A 16,430-nucleotide genomic window follows, 5' to 3' on the forward strand; every position below is an offset into this window, starting at 1 on the left:
AGAGATGAATGGATAAAGAAGATGTGGCATATATATACAACAGAATACGACTCAGCCATTAAAAAAGAATGAAATAATGCCATTTGCAGCAACATGGATGGACCTAGAGATTATCATACTAAGTGAAGTAAGCAAGACAGAGAAAGACAAATATCATATGATATCACTTATATGTGGAATCTTAAACAAAAAACGGTACAAATGAACTTATATTCAAAACAGAAATAGACCCATAGACATAGAAAACAAACTTACAGTTACCAAAAGGGGAAGCAGGGGGAGGGACAAATTAGGCATTTGGGATTAACATATACACACTACTGTATATAAAACAGATAAGTAACAAGGACCTACCGTATAGTGCAGAGAACTATACTCGATATTTTGTAATCACATATAAGGGAAAAGAATCTTAAAAAGACTACATATATAACAGAATCACTTTATGGTACACCTGAAAATAACACAACATTGTAAATCAACTATACTTCAATACAAAACAAAAACACACTAAAAAAATAAAGCGCTTGTTTATAACCTTTGCCCATTTTTCTGTTGCTTTCTGTTTTTTCTTACTGATGCACAAGTGGTCCTTACATATTATAAATACTCTGTTTTATGCATTGCAAATATTTTCCCTCAGTTTGCAAAAGTCAGTGTATTTTTATCTCTGTTTATAATGTCGTTAGCTATAGAGAAGTCTTAAAAAGTTTATGTAGTTTAATGTGTCATGCTTTTCTCATGGTTTCTAGGATTTGTTGTTTTTAGAAAAGCCTTTCTCACCACACCCATAAAAGTTCTATTAGATTTCCTTTTTAGTATTAAAATTTTTTGCATTTGTAATCGATCAAGAATTTACTTCACATATGACTTGAGGTAGCAATCTAACTTATTTCTTTCTAAAATGTTAATTTGTCTGTGCATTATTTTTATAGTAAAAAATTAGGTCCAACTAAAATACTGAACAATATAGGAATTAAGTTTATCATTCAGTCATTAAAAATTATATTTTGAAGAATGTTTAATATTGCAGAAATAAACGTATTATGTCATTTTAAGTAAAAATATATAAAACTTTGTGTAATAACTCAACTATGTAGATAAAATGCATACATAGAAGAAGGAAATAAATTTGGTTAAATATACAGAATAGTATCTCTCTGAATTAGGATTCAGGTGATAATTTTTTTCTGCCTTTTAATATTTTCCCCAATAAGCATGCTTACTTTTATAATCGTAACAAAGTGATTAAAAAAAACATTATTAAACACTAACAAATAACAAGGTTAATGGGGACAGAACCCATGATGATAAAAATTTCATTTGTTCCTTACCATTTGGATGAAAAGGAATTGTTCTAAATTTCATAACTGGAGGGACAAAATTATACTCCGATGTAAAATTTATTCTCAGTTGGAAGAATGATCCTGTGATACAAAAAGAAACATTTTTACTAAAGTGTCATGTTGAACTGATTAACTGTAACCTAACACTGAAGTTTATTCCTACAGTTTAGCCTCCCCAAGGTCCCTAGAGTTTTATTATATTAATAAGTAAATTGGATTATAGGATGCCTAGACTCCTCTAGATGGTGTAACAGACTCCTCACAATCTAATTCCATGTTTTCAGCCACATTCCCACTAGTCCTTTCTACCCACTGACCCTGTCCCCCTTACACCCGGCCCCTTCACTGTGTATCTCATCTTTACTGAACTCACTGCTCCAGAACCCTCTCTTGCCACCTCATGTCAGGCTGTTTACTCTGCCTGGATTTCCTTCTGATTCTAAACCTGGTGAATTCTCACACATTTTTTAGGACCCAACTCAAGGGTCACTTCCTTGGGAAGCCGTTCCTGACTCTCCAAGGCAAAATTAACTAATCACTGCCTCCTCGGTATTCCATTCAAAATCCATAATAGAACATGTTATTATAGAACAATTATCCACGTACATGTTTTTCTCCCCTACCTCACTAACCAAATGTATCTTGTTAATCCGCAACTGTAAGAGGGCATGGTCATTAAAGCTTATAGTGGCCTAGTTTGCTTGAGAATTTGATTTATGGAAATTTGTGGGAAAATCATAGAGGAAAAAAATGAGACATAATTGTGGGATTTTTCTGCCAACAGGCATTTTGTTAGCTATTCTCTAACTTCATGGAAGACTGTCAGATGATATTCTCAATTGATATGCTGTCCTGTGTGTGCTTCTTAAAATCATGATAACATTGATTGGGCATAAAGAAAAATTCAAACCTGAAATTTCCATCCATGTTGAGAAATGGCAAAAAATCAAACCATACAATGAAAAAATAACATGTAAATACTTTAGGAATTCTAGAAAATTTATACAATGCAACCTTAAAGAAAATAGGCTAATAATACAAAGACTTGTAAAAAAGTAAATTAGTTCTGAAAGCACAAACCATGCCAAACTGTATTCTGTAGACCTTCAATATCAACTTCCCATTGCATCATATCTTCACTTACAGGAAAGCCAGTAATACCCTTTAATTAAGAAAAATTAAAGCAGAAAAAAGATTAAATATTTATTGCAGCTTGGAAAATCAGATATTAGATTACAATGAATTCCAAAAGCTCTACGCTTTCTTTTTCTGATAATTTTTTTTTTTGATTTTGGGAAGGTGTTATATATTGCCTTATTACAGAGAAGTTAAGATAGATTCCAGAAAAACATGCAATAGCAAATTTTAAATAAATCAGTAGTGTAGTGTGCAAATCACAAGTGGGACAGTAAGGTCAAGACTAGGATGTGTGGCTTATGTAAGACAACAGACAATTTAAGACTCAAATTCAAAATGAAAGAAATAGTTGGAAAGCTTGCATTTCTTCAAAGGTTTTAAAAACCATATGGATGCTATATAAGCCATGAAGTAAGAAAATTTTCATTAAGAAAAACACAACTCTAAAATTATGCTCACATATAAAAATAAAATTTTCCTACACTTGAGGCATTATTCCAATGGAGGGACAAGAATGTACTTCATAGACTAAGGTTATTGGTTATGCTGAGGAATAAACTTAAATATAGTCGATAAATACTTCTGAGCAACCACATAGTTATTAGGTATGTTAAGTGCTAGTCTGGATAACCATTACATCTCTATTACCTACATTATCTATATTTACCTAACACTTCTCCCTTCAACAGATTTTCTTTCAACAGAAAGCCACGAAATCCAGGTGGAGCAGAAACAACATCAAATGTTACTTTCATACCTCTCGGATGTTTGTCGTTGAACTCAATAATTGTTCCCGACATCTCCTGTTAAGGCAATACTTCTATGGCAGGAGTGGAAAGAGAGCAATGCCATTGAACTACACCCTATGCAGCTGTTGGTAAGCATGCTACACCCTCTTTCTATGCACGGCTTTCTATTCTTTCTAAGTACACCCTCGCCCCTTCCATTTTTAAATTCTCCATATTGTATGTGATGAAACAGCCTATGGCAACCACTGAACAGCCTATGAACACTGAAACCTCATTGGTGGCATTCGACGCAAAGCCTTCCTCTGTGTTACAGTTATAAGGGAAAGGTGCTTCTGTATTATATGTGACAGAAGTTGGCAAAAAGCGCACTAGACAGGAAGTAGTAGAAAACCCTGTGATGGAATCCTGCGGCCAAATATTTTTTGACCCTTTCTGAGGCTTAGGTTTCTGGTAGGTAAAACAAAATACTACGAACTTATTTTGTAGTATTGTAATTAATGAGTGCAACCCTGGACCTACTCGTCACTTACTACCTGATGGACCCTGATATTCAGGGCTTAAATGCCCATAAATTACTCAGCATAGCGTGCTCAGTATTGTTAACTATTATCATCAAGTACAAATAGTTGTTATTATTATGAAGTAGATAATTATACTGAAATAGGTTCATTAAACAAGTCTGTAGTGGCAAATTATGTTTAACTAAATTATGCCTTATAGAATAAACACAGATTAAACTGCTTTTAAAAATTGGTACTCCAATGAAACACACCCTCCAGGTCTCCAGTACTCACCTCATAATTGTTTTTCTTCAACTCTTGGAATTCTCTTTGCAGCAAGATGTAGGCTCTGCTGTACATGATAAGGCAGCAGAGTCTGGCACTTGTCCCCGCACTCCTAGGGTTCGCTCTGAGGCAGGTGTCTGAGGTTATGGGTCACCTTCCCGCACCTAGTTAACTGACATAAGTTACTTGCTTTCTCGACCGAGCCTCAGAACGCTGTGTGCTCCCAAGATAAGTGGCTCTAAGTTGGACATATAACCGTGACTTTTTTTCTCCTCTGACTCTTCCGAAGGAAGACTTCAGAAGGAAGACGTGAGCACTTTCTCAACTGCGGTGTGTCACTGCAGGGCCAGCCCACAGCCCATCTGAAGGCAAACCTGGATGAGCTTCTGGGACCACCCGTGCTGCCTGGGCGTGAAGTGGGCGTGAAAGGCGTAAGCGTAGGGCGGTCGTAGCCGTTGTCTCCGCTTCACAGGTGTAACTAACTGGGTGCCGGCTCGGCCGGAGGATGCCAATCGGTTGCCAAGCAACGGGACCGAGGGGGTCTAGAGTGAAGGAGGTGGGAGCTTCTCCGCTCCTCATCCAATCAGCGACGTGGGGCGGCCTCTGTAAACCTCCTCAGCCAATCGTCCAACCGGTTCAGTTTGAAAGGCCAATGAGAGCCGTTGTTGAGGCCCCCTCCACCCCCGCTCCCCGTGCGCCAGCGAGGTCCACCAACTTTTTGACTCTACCCAGCTGGGGTGGGGGGAAGGAGGGGTGAAGTCAGAGGATCTAGCATGTAAGTCTGTAAGTCAGAGAAGCGTTCACTCGAAGTCCTCCGAAATAATGTTTTCTTTTTCTTTGAATATCAGAAACCATCAGGTAATAAGTGACCAGTAGTACAGGCCTGCACTTATTTATAATAACTTATATGGCACGTTAGCATTCACGATATGTTCGCATACTTTATTATGTCATCGAATCCTACAGTTACTCTGGGAGAATGCTCCACAACAGGGAACTACTTAAAATTTCTCAGATTCCCATCTCTTGCCGGAGAGTTTTGCACCTGCTGTCCCTTCTGTCTAGACACTCACGACGTTCCTTCCATCCTTCCTCCCCACATTTTTCCTTCACTCATCGTTCAGATTTCCCTTTGCCTATGATTCCTTATGGAATCCCCTAAGACAAGATTAGGCTCCTTTCTTGTGATCCTAGAGGACCCTGTTAGTATTTATCAGGCTGTATCACAATTGCTCATGGCATTCTCCAGCCCACTGTGAGCTACTTAAAGGATTTAATCTGACGGTGTCAACTACAGAAACTGGCATCCTTGCTCAGAGTGCTTTTTTTTCTTACTATTTATTTACTAATTTTATGGAAACAGGACATGAGTTCAATTAGTTCATTCATTCCACAAATATTTATCTAGCACTTCTCATATGCTATGGAACAATAAAGATGAAGTGACTGCCCTTTTGGCTCCAGTATTCAGTAAGTAAATACACAAAACCAAAACAAGTGTACAAAACAAAAATCATAATTTCAGATCACAAGTGTGTATAGACAATAAAACAGTAATGTGATAGAGAGTAGGTAGTTAAGGGTTAGAAATGGTGGTCAGGGAAGGCCTTGGTCAGGAGTAGACTTTGAGGTGATACATGAAAGATAAGGTGAGAAAGAGCCAGCTATTAGAAATGTTGAGGGCAAAGAGTTCCGGGAAGAGGAAAACACAATAGTTCTCAGTCAGGAAAAAGCTAGGCTTCAAGAGGGAACCAGGGAGGGCCTGAGAGAACATGGCGGAGATGTGATTAGGATGGAGCCCTACACGGTGCGAAGTTTGGGTTTTATTTGAACAGAAATGGGAATCATTGAATGGCTTTAAGCATGAGAGTGTCATGCTCTGCTTTACATTTACAAAGTTACTCTGGCTGCCTTGCGGAGAATGGATTGTGCAGGAGACCATTTAGAAGGCTCCCATGGTCAATTTCATGTCCAGGTAGGGTAGCTTAGACACTCCCAACAACATCTTAACTTTACTGACATTTGGCACAATAAAATGATTTGATTCTGTGTTTCATAGAACTGAATACAAAGGGTTTTTTTCTATTAAAATATCAACTAGGACCTGAGATTGAATTTTGGGGGGCTCTCCTTCAGATGCCATCAGATTTTCACTTGGGTTTATGTAGGACTGGCGATGTATGGTGAAAGTGAAGAAAGGGCTGCTTCTGTGAGAAAGTAATGGACCCAACTTGGGGATATTAACTAGGTTTCTTGATGATACCGTGGTGGCCCTGTGGTCCTTCCTTCTACTCTGATAGGGGAAAACTGTGATAATAAATGCAGACTCCTTTGCTTTTTTGTGTAAAATTTTACTCTAGGAGAAATTATGTTAAAGTAAGAGAGAAAGATAAAATTAAAGCATTCTTTGTTCTGAAGTTTTAGAAATTGTTATACATATGGTACTTTAGTGCAGTGAAAATCAAGCTGGTATATTCTCCTACGACCCCTCAAATCTATTGCTAGCCTTGCCCTCTCCTTGGGACTTCAGACTAGTATACCCAGCTGCCTGGTTCTCACCAGGCTGTCTCAAGGACATTTCAAACTCAAAATATCCAAAAATAATTACCTCCCATCCTCTCAAGCAGCCTTCTATCCTGTTTGTTTTACCCAGTTTCTCAAGCTGGAAACTTGAAGTTCGCTCTGACTCCTCCTCTTCCTCATGACATACATTTAATCACTTACCAAGGCCTGCTGCTTTTCTAGCTTCTTCTCACACCTCCACCAGTGCCCAAGCGCACAGCCTTGCGATCTCTTGCTAGAACACAGAACATCTTTATACTGTATTCCCTGTCTCCACACTTTCCTGTCATAAAACTTGACAGTAATTATTTAAACTAAACATGTGATCGTGTAATTCTCTGCTTAAAATACTTCAAGGAACCCCCTTCATCTCTCCAGCTTATTCTGCCTCCATCTACAGAGTTTTAAACGTGGATTGACTTCTCAGGGTGTGGGTAGGGTGGCTGAAATTGTGGACACCTTTGTATGTGTCTGTATATCTATGTGTATGTGTGTGCACATAGACTTTTTTCTTGGTAGAACAGGGGCCATGGAATTCATTCATTTTAATAATAGCCTGTGATGTAAAAAGCTTAAGAAACTATGCACTACAGTACAAAGGACTGAAAAGAGAAATGTTGCATTATATTTCTTATGGTAGGCAGAATTCTAAGATGACCTCAAAGAGCTCCACCCCCTGCATAATCCTCAAGACTGTGAATGTGATAGATTTTTCTCCTGTGATTAAGTTGACTTATGTGGCATAGTTGACTTTAAGAAAGGGAGATTATCCTGGGTGAGCCTGACCTAATCTGGTGAGCCCTTAAATAGGACTGGGCTCTTCCTAAGGCGAGTAATTGAAAGCATGAAAGGGATTCCACGTGAGGGAGATCCTCTGTTGACACTTTTGAAAATGGAAGGGGCCAGGAGGCAAGGGATTTGGGCAGCCTCTAGGAGCTGAGAGTGGCTGCTGGCTGACAGCCAGCAAGAGAATCAGAGCCCCAGTCCTACAACCATAGCAACTGAATTGTGGGAGAAACACATGAGCTTGGAAGAGGACCTGAACTTCAAATTAGAACATAACCTGGCCAATACTTGTGAGACCCTCAGTCGTGCCATACCGAGGCCTGACCGAGAGAGTTGTGGGCTAATAAATGGTATTGTTTTAAGATATTAAGTCTGTGGTATTTTGTTATGCAGCAATAGCTAACTTATACTACTTCTTACCCAGAGTGCACAGCTACTGACCAAGACAAGCTTTGTGGCACAAGGCAGTCACTTACTGAGCTGGATTTACCTGATTCAGTGTGGAAAGAACTTGGGACCAGTTGATAGACATTAACATATGGCTTTAGACAGGGTTAGGGGATAACATGGGTATGGCATCCTGAAAAATGAAGTGAACCAAGGCTCATGCACAAGTTTCCATCATCCTCGGTGAGCAAGGCACCTGACAGTCTATTTTATTAAACATTTGCAAAGTTACTGAGGCCATCTCCAGCTTTAACAACCAAGAATCCCCTCCCCCTCTTTTTAAAAACAATTCTTTCCCTCAGGAGTGGAACAGATGTTTTCGTTTTACTTAAACTAAAAGACTGTTTTTCTCATCCACCAGGAATATGTACCAGTACAAAGTGTTAACCTCATTTGGATTTGAACCCCCATCCTCAAGAGCAAAAGAAGGCTGAGGATCGCCAAATGTCAGCTCAGCTGCGAGAAGCGTTTTAAATCATATTTTGACGTATGTTACACTGTTAACTAGAAAATGAAGTGCAGCACACATGCTTCTAGTAACTCTGGTTTCAAATCATATGATCCCTTCTTTGTCTTGAAGACCTTTTGATGTGTGTTCCCAATATTGAGTTTCTCTGCTTTTAATAATCTTATATTCCTTCCTCAATATAAACGTCATGAAAAATACTGAACGCTAATCTTCAAAGATCAAACAGGAAGAAAGAGGTAGGCAGTTCAGTGACTTGAATTCCTGAAATTTCTCATTTAAAAATTTTATTTTAGCTTATAAAAGTCTAGGCTCAAAGAAACGCTTGGTTCCCCTTTGTAAAGTTGAAGTTGCAGGCTCCCCCAAATTTCTGTTAGCTGTAAAATAATTTGGTCTCTCCCTGTCAGGTACCTGAGATGCAGGGGCCCCTTGATCACTATTTATATCTGTATTTGTGTCTACCTAACAGAGGGGGACTCAAAATCAATACATGCTGGCTTTTATTTCACCTTCTTTGCTTTAGCTAGGGCGACCCAGAGTCCAGGTTTGCCTGGGACTGGGGGAATTCATAGGAAAAAGGACTTTCAGGGCTAAAACTGGCATAATCCCTGGTAAACTGGCACCACTGGCTATCCTAGCTTGGGCTTCAAGAACCTTTTTAGGGTGGGAGTTGCGTAGACAATTTGGTAACAGCTGTTTGTTTTTGGAGTTGGTGTTTAAAGGTTTGTGTCTATTTGTTTTTCACGGCAGGCTGGTGCCCAGACCCCGTAATCATAGTTCTGAAACATCATGCCCAGAATTACATCAGGAGAGGATATTAGCAATCCCATGATGAAGGAATGCAGTGCCTGCTTGGGTACTTTACTTGCGCTGAAGTGTTTTAGGAGAATCATGTCTCCTTTCACTTTGTTCCCAACATGGGAACACCAATCACTGAGAGATAATGCATTTCATAATATCTAAGTACGACTGTGACTGTTAAGTGTGTGTGTGTGTGTGTGTGTGTGTGTCTGTGTGTGTCTGTGTCTGTGTTGGGGGCAGGGGGACTGGTTAAAGGATATAATTATTCTAGGCTTCTTTCACATATATATCTACAAAGGCAGACCAAGCTTTTAATATACCTTTGCATAGCGCTCTCAGTTGCCCCCTGGGGAGTTCCAGGATTTCAACATGGGAGAAGCTTTGAGGTGGCAATCAGCTTGGAGGGGGTGTAAGGGATGACATATGGTTTACGGATAGCTTAGCGATGTGTCTTGAAGCTGTTTTTACTTAGTGTGTGTTTATTAGGGGTGGTTTGAAGGGAGATGATGAAACATTCATGGGTTAAGCCCACTCCCACTTCACTGGCACCAGTATGGAGTGTTCTACGTTATGGCATGTGCATGAATAATTAAGTAGGATATTTGTGCTCTAAATATTTTACCACATTAGAAAATAATGTATCGCTTTATAAAAATTGTTTAAAACACATTGAATAATGATAGCAACACTGTCACTTTTTGAGCACCTCCTATGTGCCAGATACTTCTCATATATTTGTATATGTTCTCATTAAACGTTTGTATCAACTCTGAAAGACAGGTATTAGAGAAAACGGATAAAACTGTATATACTATGTTTTTGAGAACTTTTGTGTCAGGCACTCTTCTCTGCAACTCATTTACTTTACTTAGTTTCAATTCTATGAAGTGGATACATTTTCAGATGAAGAAACAGCAGTTCAGTAACTTGTGTAAATTCACACGGTTACCAAAAGGTGAAGGGAAGATTTAAACCCAGGCTGTCTGACATTAGAACCTTTACTCTCAACCTCTATGCTACGTTTATACCATTTTACGGATAAGGAAGTAGAGATTGCTTTACTTACTCAAGGTCATCCGGATCACGGGCTGGAGCAGTTGAAAAGTACATGTGCCTGCGCCATTCTCCTCATCCAGGGTCCATGAAGGGGGGGCGGGCGGTGGACATATAGTGTCAGATGCTATGTCTGAGGAATTTATAGATTTTATGGTCACTTTTATGGCATATTCTGGGGTGGTCTTGAGAACTTAGAATTTTTAAAATCTCCCCAGACAATTGTGATAACGACCAGGTTTGGCCACTATCGCCCTATTGTAGGGCTGGCTAATAAGCTTCATTCCTGGTGCTATTCTTGACTGATAGTAGTAGGTTATCTAGAGCAGTATGTTGAAACTGTTAAGGCTAAATCTGAGCTCAGCTGGGAAGAGCATCAGTTAGTGATTAGCCGCAAACACAAGAGAGAAGGGCGCTGGTGCCCTGGGTTTGCTATACTGACTCTATGTACTCAGGGCTTCAGCTGGGCTAGGGATTGTGTTATTGTTCCCAACTATTCACCCCCTTCCCTGGAAGAAGGTTCTGCCTCCTTGCCCCTGACTGTGACGGTGTGGCTTGCGGTGCCTCTCAGTAGGTCAAGATTCATCCATGTCCTACGGTCAGCTTTGGCCTCAGAATTTGTGTTGACCAGGAGAACGTGAGAGGTGGACGTGATATACAGCATGTCTGAGCGCAAGTTTTATGAGTGACTGTTTCAGTGCTGCCTCTTGCTGTTTTCCCTGTGCCATGAGAACAGTGTGTCCTGCAGACCTGGGAGCAGCTACAGCAACTGACCCACCTCTGCTGACTGACATGAGTGAGAAATGAACATTCGCTCCTACAAGGCAAGCTGCTGAGATTTTGCAGTTATTATTGCAGCCAGGCTGACTAATACACTCCACTTCCAGAGTGAACTCTGGAAGTACAATTCAGTCCTAAACTGTCATTTGCCTTAATATTAGTTTTAGTCTTATCAGGTTGACTCTTAGTAAACTACCTAGATCATGCCATTGGGGAGTTGCAACTCCTTTCAAGTGATTCTAAGGGGCAGAGACTCAAAAGAAGCCTTTCAGGGAACTGTGTTAGGATGGACCCCAATGATAACTGGAGTTACATCCCTAATGCCCAAGGGCTGCAATGGCGGAGGAGCACGTGTCATAGAATGGAGCCTGATCTCCACCTATTTCTGTTGCAAATTACATGTGCCTCTACGGCCATGGAGAGCTTGAGCATTAATCTATGTCTTTGTGCAGCCAGTTCTGTAGTTTCGTGTGTGTCTTTGAATTTACATTCAAGAACATAGGTCCATGAAGCTTGACCTTTAGAACCACTTTCCTGCAAATTGAATATCCCCTTATTTCAGCATGTTGAGCTCTTGAGATATTGACCTTTTAACAAGCGTAAGTACATGTAAGTACAGTAATGCCCTATCTGATCTTAGGAGTCGTTCTCCTAATTTAACCATTTGGGGATAAGAACAGCTACTAACCTGGTCACTTGGGTGAGGATCAGTGTCATGTCGGGCCTGGTCAGCAAATGTCATAGTCCTCGTGTGAATAACCAATTCATAGGTGCCTAGGATTCAAGTAGTCATAAATAGGTAAGCAGACCTTCTCCCTGTACGGCTCTATGTTTTGAAGCCTTCCCAGCCTAATTTCCCAGAGGATTACGCTGACCTTGGGTGCTTTGATGGTTTGTAAGGCTCTCCTTCCTCTGAGTTAACAGCTTCCTAACACTCTTGGCATTTATGGTAACAAACTTCAGGTGCAGGCATCCTGTAGCTGCAAAACTTTTCCTCTTATGTGTGTGCTCCCTCGTTCCTTCTGCTCCTCTAATATAGCGTTTCCTCCTCAGCGTTTGAACTCTTGGTTGAAAAAAATGCTCTATAAATGAAGAGTCTGAGCTTCACCTCTCGTACCTCCCCCAGAGCTTTCCGCCCTCCAGAGGCAGAGGGGAGCACAGCGGAGCAGAGGCGTACTCAAGGCCAGCCAGTGGGGACTGACAGACTGCAGCTGGCAAAGGAACACAGTGGGACCAGCCACAGGTGACTGCATGCAGCCAACTGGGTCAGGTTGTCACAGGAAGCTCAGGGGAGGCGGGCAGCCTCTGCAGCTGCTTCTGCTTGATGTTTACTGGGAGCTGGGCCTTCCCCCCTCCCAAGAAGGACTAGCCTATCCTCGACCTCAAGTTGCAAAGCAGAGGAGAGTTCCTTTAGTGGTGTTAATCAGCAATGCAAGGAGTCAAAAAAAAAAAAGGTACACTAAGGACCAACTCTTTTGTGCTTGTCCATATGAAAGAAAAAGCTTTTGGTCACCTTCCAAGAATGTGGTCTTGAGTGAACTAGACAAGGAGTATATTCCTGGCCAATCTAGGTGCTGTTACTTTTCCATCCAAGTGAACAACTACAGAAAATATAACCAATTGCCAAATGGTTAATGCAAAAGTTTTTAGTGTTGAATTTTTGATGAAGTAAAACCTGACTACCTTTAAGGAGACTAAAGTGGCTGAAATGTTCTTAAATGTTTATATACACATTGCTAAGGATGTAAATGACCATCCTCCCACCTTCCAGTCCCAGGCCTTTAGGCTGGCCTGTAATTCTCACTTATTGCTGGATCCCACCCCAGAATTTCTGATTCAGTACTTTGAAGTGAGGCCTGAGAATCTGCATGTCTAACAAGTTCCAAATCTGCTGGTCTGAGGACCACACTTTGAGAACCCCTGAGATAGGTAACCATCTTTGAAGGTGTGTAGATAAAGAGCCCGTCTTTAATCAGTATTGAGTGGTTTGTAGGAGGTATTATCCGAGGTGGTGCTGTGAGCCTGCAGATGTTGGTGATTAAGGAATTAAGGGTAAGGCCCCAATCACAGAGTTGAGTTAGGGATGGTGGGAGGGGAAGAGCCTGGAGACGTAAGAAGGAAATGGGAGTGAAGGGCAGATTGAGGAATTCAAGTGAGAGGGAGAAAGCCAGCCTGACACCGATCTCACTGCCATGTGAAGTGATTGCTTTATTGAGTTTGATCGCTGAGGCGGTGACAAGAGCTGTACCTAAAACAGATGGATAAGGCCCTGAAGGTTTTATTGTATCCCCTTCTGTATTAAATAGCAGAAATGGACAAGTTCTTTGAACTTTCATAATGATACTCATTTTCCTTGACAGTGTGTATTAATCGCCAGATGGGGAGCTCTTTCTTTTGGGCAAATAAGGTCATAAAGATAAGCTGTGACAATTAGATGGCCACATTTCTTTTATTTTATCAATATGGTTGGAGTCTAAGTTGAACATAAGATGTACACAGCTTTTTCTTCTTCAGAATTCTAAGATGATTTTTGATGTCTAAGTTCACATGGAAACATCAAGGCAGAAAAAGATGCAGCTTTAAAAACCGATTTTCACATTACATTTGATTGTTAAGTAATTATTCAATATATTATTTTGATTTGAAAAATTAGAATCTTGCCATATATAGGTGGGTGATATATGGTCATAAAGTCACTGGGATTCTGCCTTCCACCTCTGGTCACTAGCAAAAGAATGTCCAAGTCTATTTTAAAAGCTTACTTAAAAATAATCATTTCAATGAAATAGCAGTAAATACGAATTATGATTCCTCTTTCTATGAAATGTCAAACATTAGGAGAGATAATATTAAAGTTCCCAAATACCTCCATGATAGCAATATTCAGGAAATAATATTTTATGGTAAACATTTTTAATAAACAGCAGCATAAAATAATCAGTGTTTAATATCATCTCTGGTGTGTGAAATACAAATGCATATATCCTCAATATAAAATAAGCTTCTTGTCATTACAATTCCATGCTTGTCTATTTGAAATGCCCATAATAACAAATCAAACATTAAGTAATACAGTGATTAAATGCATGCAGTGAAAATAAGGAAAGATATGATAGGGCGAGATATCTGAATACTGCCATTATATATTTGAAGAAAATCTATACCGAGTTAAAAACAAACAAAGGAAACAAGGAAACAGACCAGATATAAAAATGCAGAGATATATTTCACTTCTGTGATACAAACCATAAACATAGTTTTGTGCAAAAAAGAGAAAAGATCTGAAAATAAAGTCATCTTACAAAACATTGTCCACAAAGCAAAAGATATTTTTCAGTCTGTGAAAAAAATACTATTTTAATACAAAAGGGACTGTGTTATGTAGTATCACAGTGCTATTATAAAATACATTATTACAAGTGGTTTTGAAATTTAGTTTGCTCACCTTCATGACTTCAGTAATTATAAAATGTTTAAAATAAATGTTATAGTTCTTTATAAAAAACTAATTTGAATTTATTTTTTACCCATAGTAATGTTTTTCCAGAGTAGATATCTTACTGGCTCATGGAATGCTACTTTCCCTTTAAGGGACTCCTGGAAAAACTCAGGTTCACTGAAATTGTGTTTACTTAAAATAATAAATATTCTTGGAAAACAATTGATTGTCGTATGATATACAAAACTGTGGTTTGAATCTTCATCATTAAACAGTTGCATAGCAACAAAAGGATACAAATATTCTCCTCTACCTAAAGTTAAGAAATGTAACTTCTGAATCAGCTTATTTATGCCATAAAAATATGTCTTAATTTATTTCTGAATAAATCTGAATATAGCCAATTCTTTGTGTTCACAGTACCTATAAGTCCACATTTGTTGTCTGAAGATTCAGTGTTTGGGAAAATTGCAACACATTTTGGTAAACATATTTCTTTGATTTCTCATCCTAATTGAATTTTTTGTTTTACAAAATTGAAATGTCAACGTGCTTCTAAGTCTCTTACATTCTCCTCATCAAATATCATTTCCAGGAATTACTTTATATCCTGTAAGTCTCTTTATAAGTCTCTTCAGCTGTAAAATAAAAAAATGAGACTTTGAGACATTGCTCTTAGAATAAATGAGTTATTCTTTTAACAAGAGAAAAATCAATCATAACATTCCTTTCTATATAGAACTTGAAACCCATAAGAATTCTAAACTTGGCAGAAGATAGCTAGCAGGTAAGGCATGAGATGCACATTTGATACCTTCCTTCCTCTAACTAAGGCAAAAATGATCACGTTGCTTCTAGTTACCAGCTTAAAAATTTCAGTTCATGGTTATCTTTGAAGTGAGAACTCAGTACTTGTTTTTATAAAAATACTGTAACATTTTGCAAATAGAATTCATAGTCTTTGGATTCCAACTAACACTATGAATACATTGTCATAACTCTTGGTGCTAGAATAAAATCTGTGAACATTTCCAGATCAGAAAAAAAAAAAAAAAGTGAGAGAAGCTTTAAATTAACTAGATACTGGTGTCAGAGAGTTTCCTCCTTCCCCAGAGTCCACTGATCATATGCACCCCCATACCTTAGACAGCTCATAAGCAGGAGGATGCAAGCATGGATGGGCTGGTCCGTAGCCACACCTCTATTCTTCAATGTTATTGGTCCAGGGACGCTCCTGTGAGGCTGTCCCCATGGGAACCCTTGTTCCTTTCCCATGGATGCTGATCGAGGCCAAGGGGCCATTTTCCTGACTGTGCTGCCTTTGGTGCCTCATTTCTAACGCAACACAGTGAACTATCAACCGGTGGTCAATTTCAGCATCCACATCTAGCCTTATGATCTGATGCCCTATGTTATTTCAAGGGCTTGTGTAAACACACTGTGGAAAAAGCCTTCATGATCAACAGAGGAGACTCACAAAGAGGCACACTTTTCACGTTCCCAAAGAAGCCCCACTGTGTAGAAGGCTTCAGGGAAACTTACACTTATGGCTCGTTTCCATCTGGGATTTTAAATCTGGCCTAAAGTTTCCTCACTGATTCTGAACATCACTTCCATACAAACATGCACAGAGTCTAAATTGAATCAACATAATTCCTGAACATCTGTCCTGAAGAAAAGACAGCAGGTAGACAAATGCTATGGTATATACATTTTGGGGAGAGAACAGTCATGGCAGCCAAAGGTGAATACACAAAGCACCGTTTGACTTTCCTTTTTGGTTTGATACTTAGTCATAAGGTTCGTTTCCTCTTCACTGGTTTGCAGTTTTCAGTATTTGAAACCAGATGTACCAATCCCAGTGGCATGGCCTACAACCTGATGGAGTGTTAATCCCACAATGTTTTTTTTCTGGCTGGTGTTTGCCCTGGTTGGTAAGACACAGTTAAACTTCACAGAAGATACTTGTTGCAATGTCTGCTAAATGAGAACCTTACTTTAATAAAAACATTTGAATATAAATCTTTTCTACGACTTTCTAGTTTTTCCTGTGTACCACATTTACAAAAGTTGTGCATT

The 16,430-nt window shown here is 39.4% G+C and overlaps 1 protein-coding gene across 1 annotated transcript in view; it reads right to left on the reverse strand.

Annotated features, from left to right (window-relative positions):
* Positions 1–4,107, reverse strand: part of UBE2U (ubiquitin conjugating enzyme E2 U) — a 70,688-nt gene extending 66,581 nt beyond the window's left edge. Inside the window, exons 1-3 of the mRNA XM_022580902.2 lie at positions 4,027–4,107; positions 2,427–2,508; positions 1,335–1,427 (exon numbers count right to left, since the gene is read on the reverse strand). Coding sequence (XP_022436610.2) covers positions 1,335–1,427; positions 2,427–2,508; positions 4,027–4,092 — 241 coding nt within the window. The 5' untranslated portion in view covers positions 4,093–4,107. The remainder of the gene's footprint in view (positions 1–1,334; positions 1,428–2,426; positions 2,509–4,026) is intronic.
* Positions 4,108–16,430: the final 12,323 nt, after the last annotated feature.

This window comes from Delphinapterus leucas, chromosome 1, assembly GCF_059928025.1.
Source record: "Delphinapterus leucas isolate spDelLeu-1000000601 "Yukka" chromosome 1, BTC_Dleu_Yukka2, whole genome shotgun sequence".
Lineage (NCBI taxonomy): Eukaryota > Metazoa > Chordata > Mammalia > Artiodactyla > Monodontidae > Delphinapterus > Delphinapterus leucas.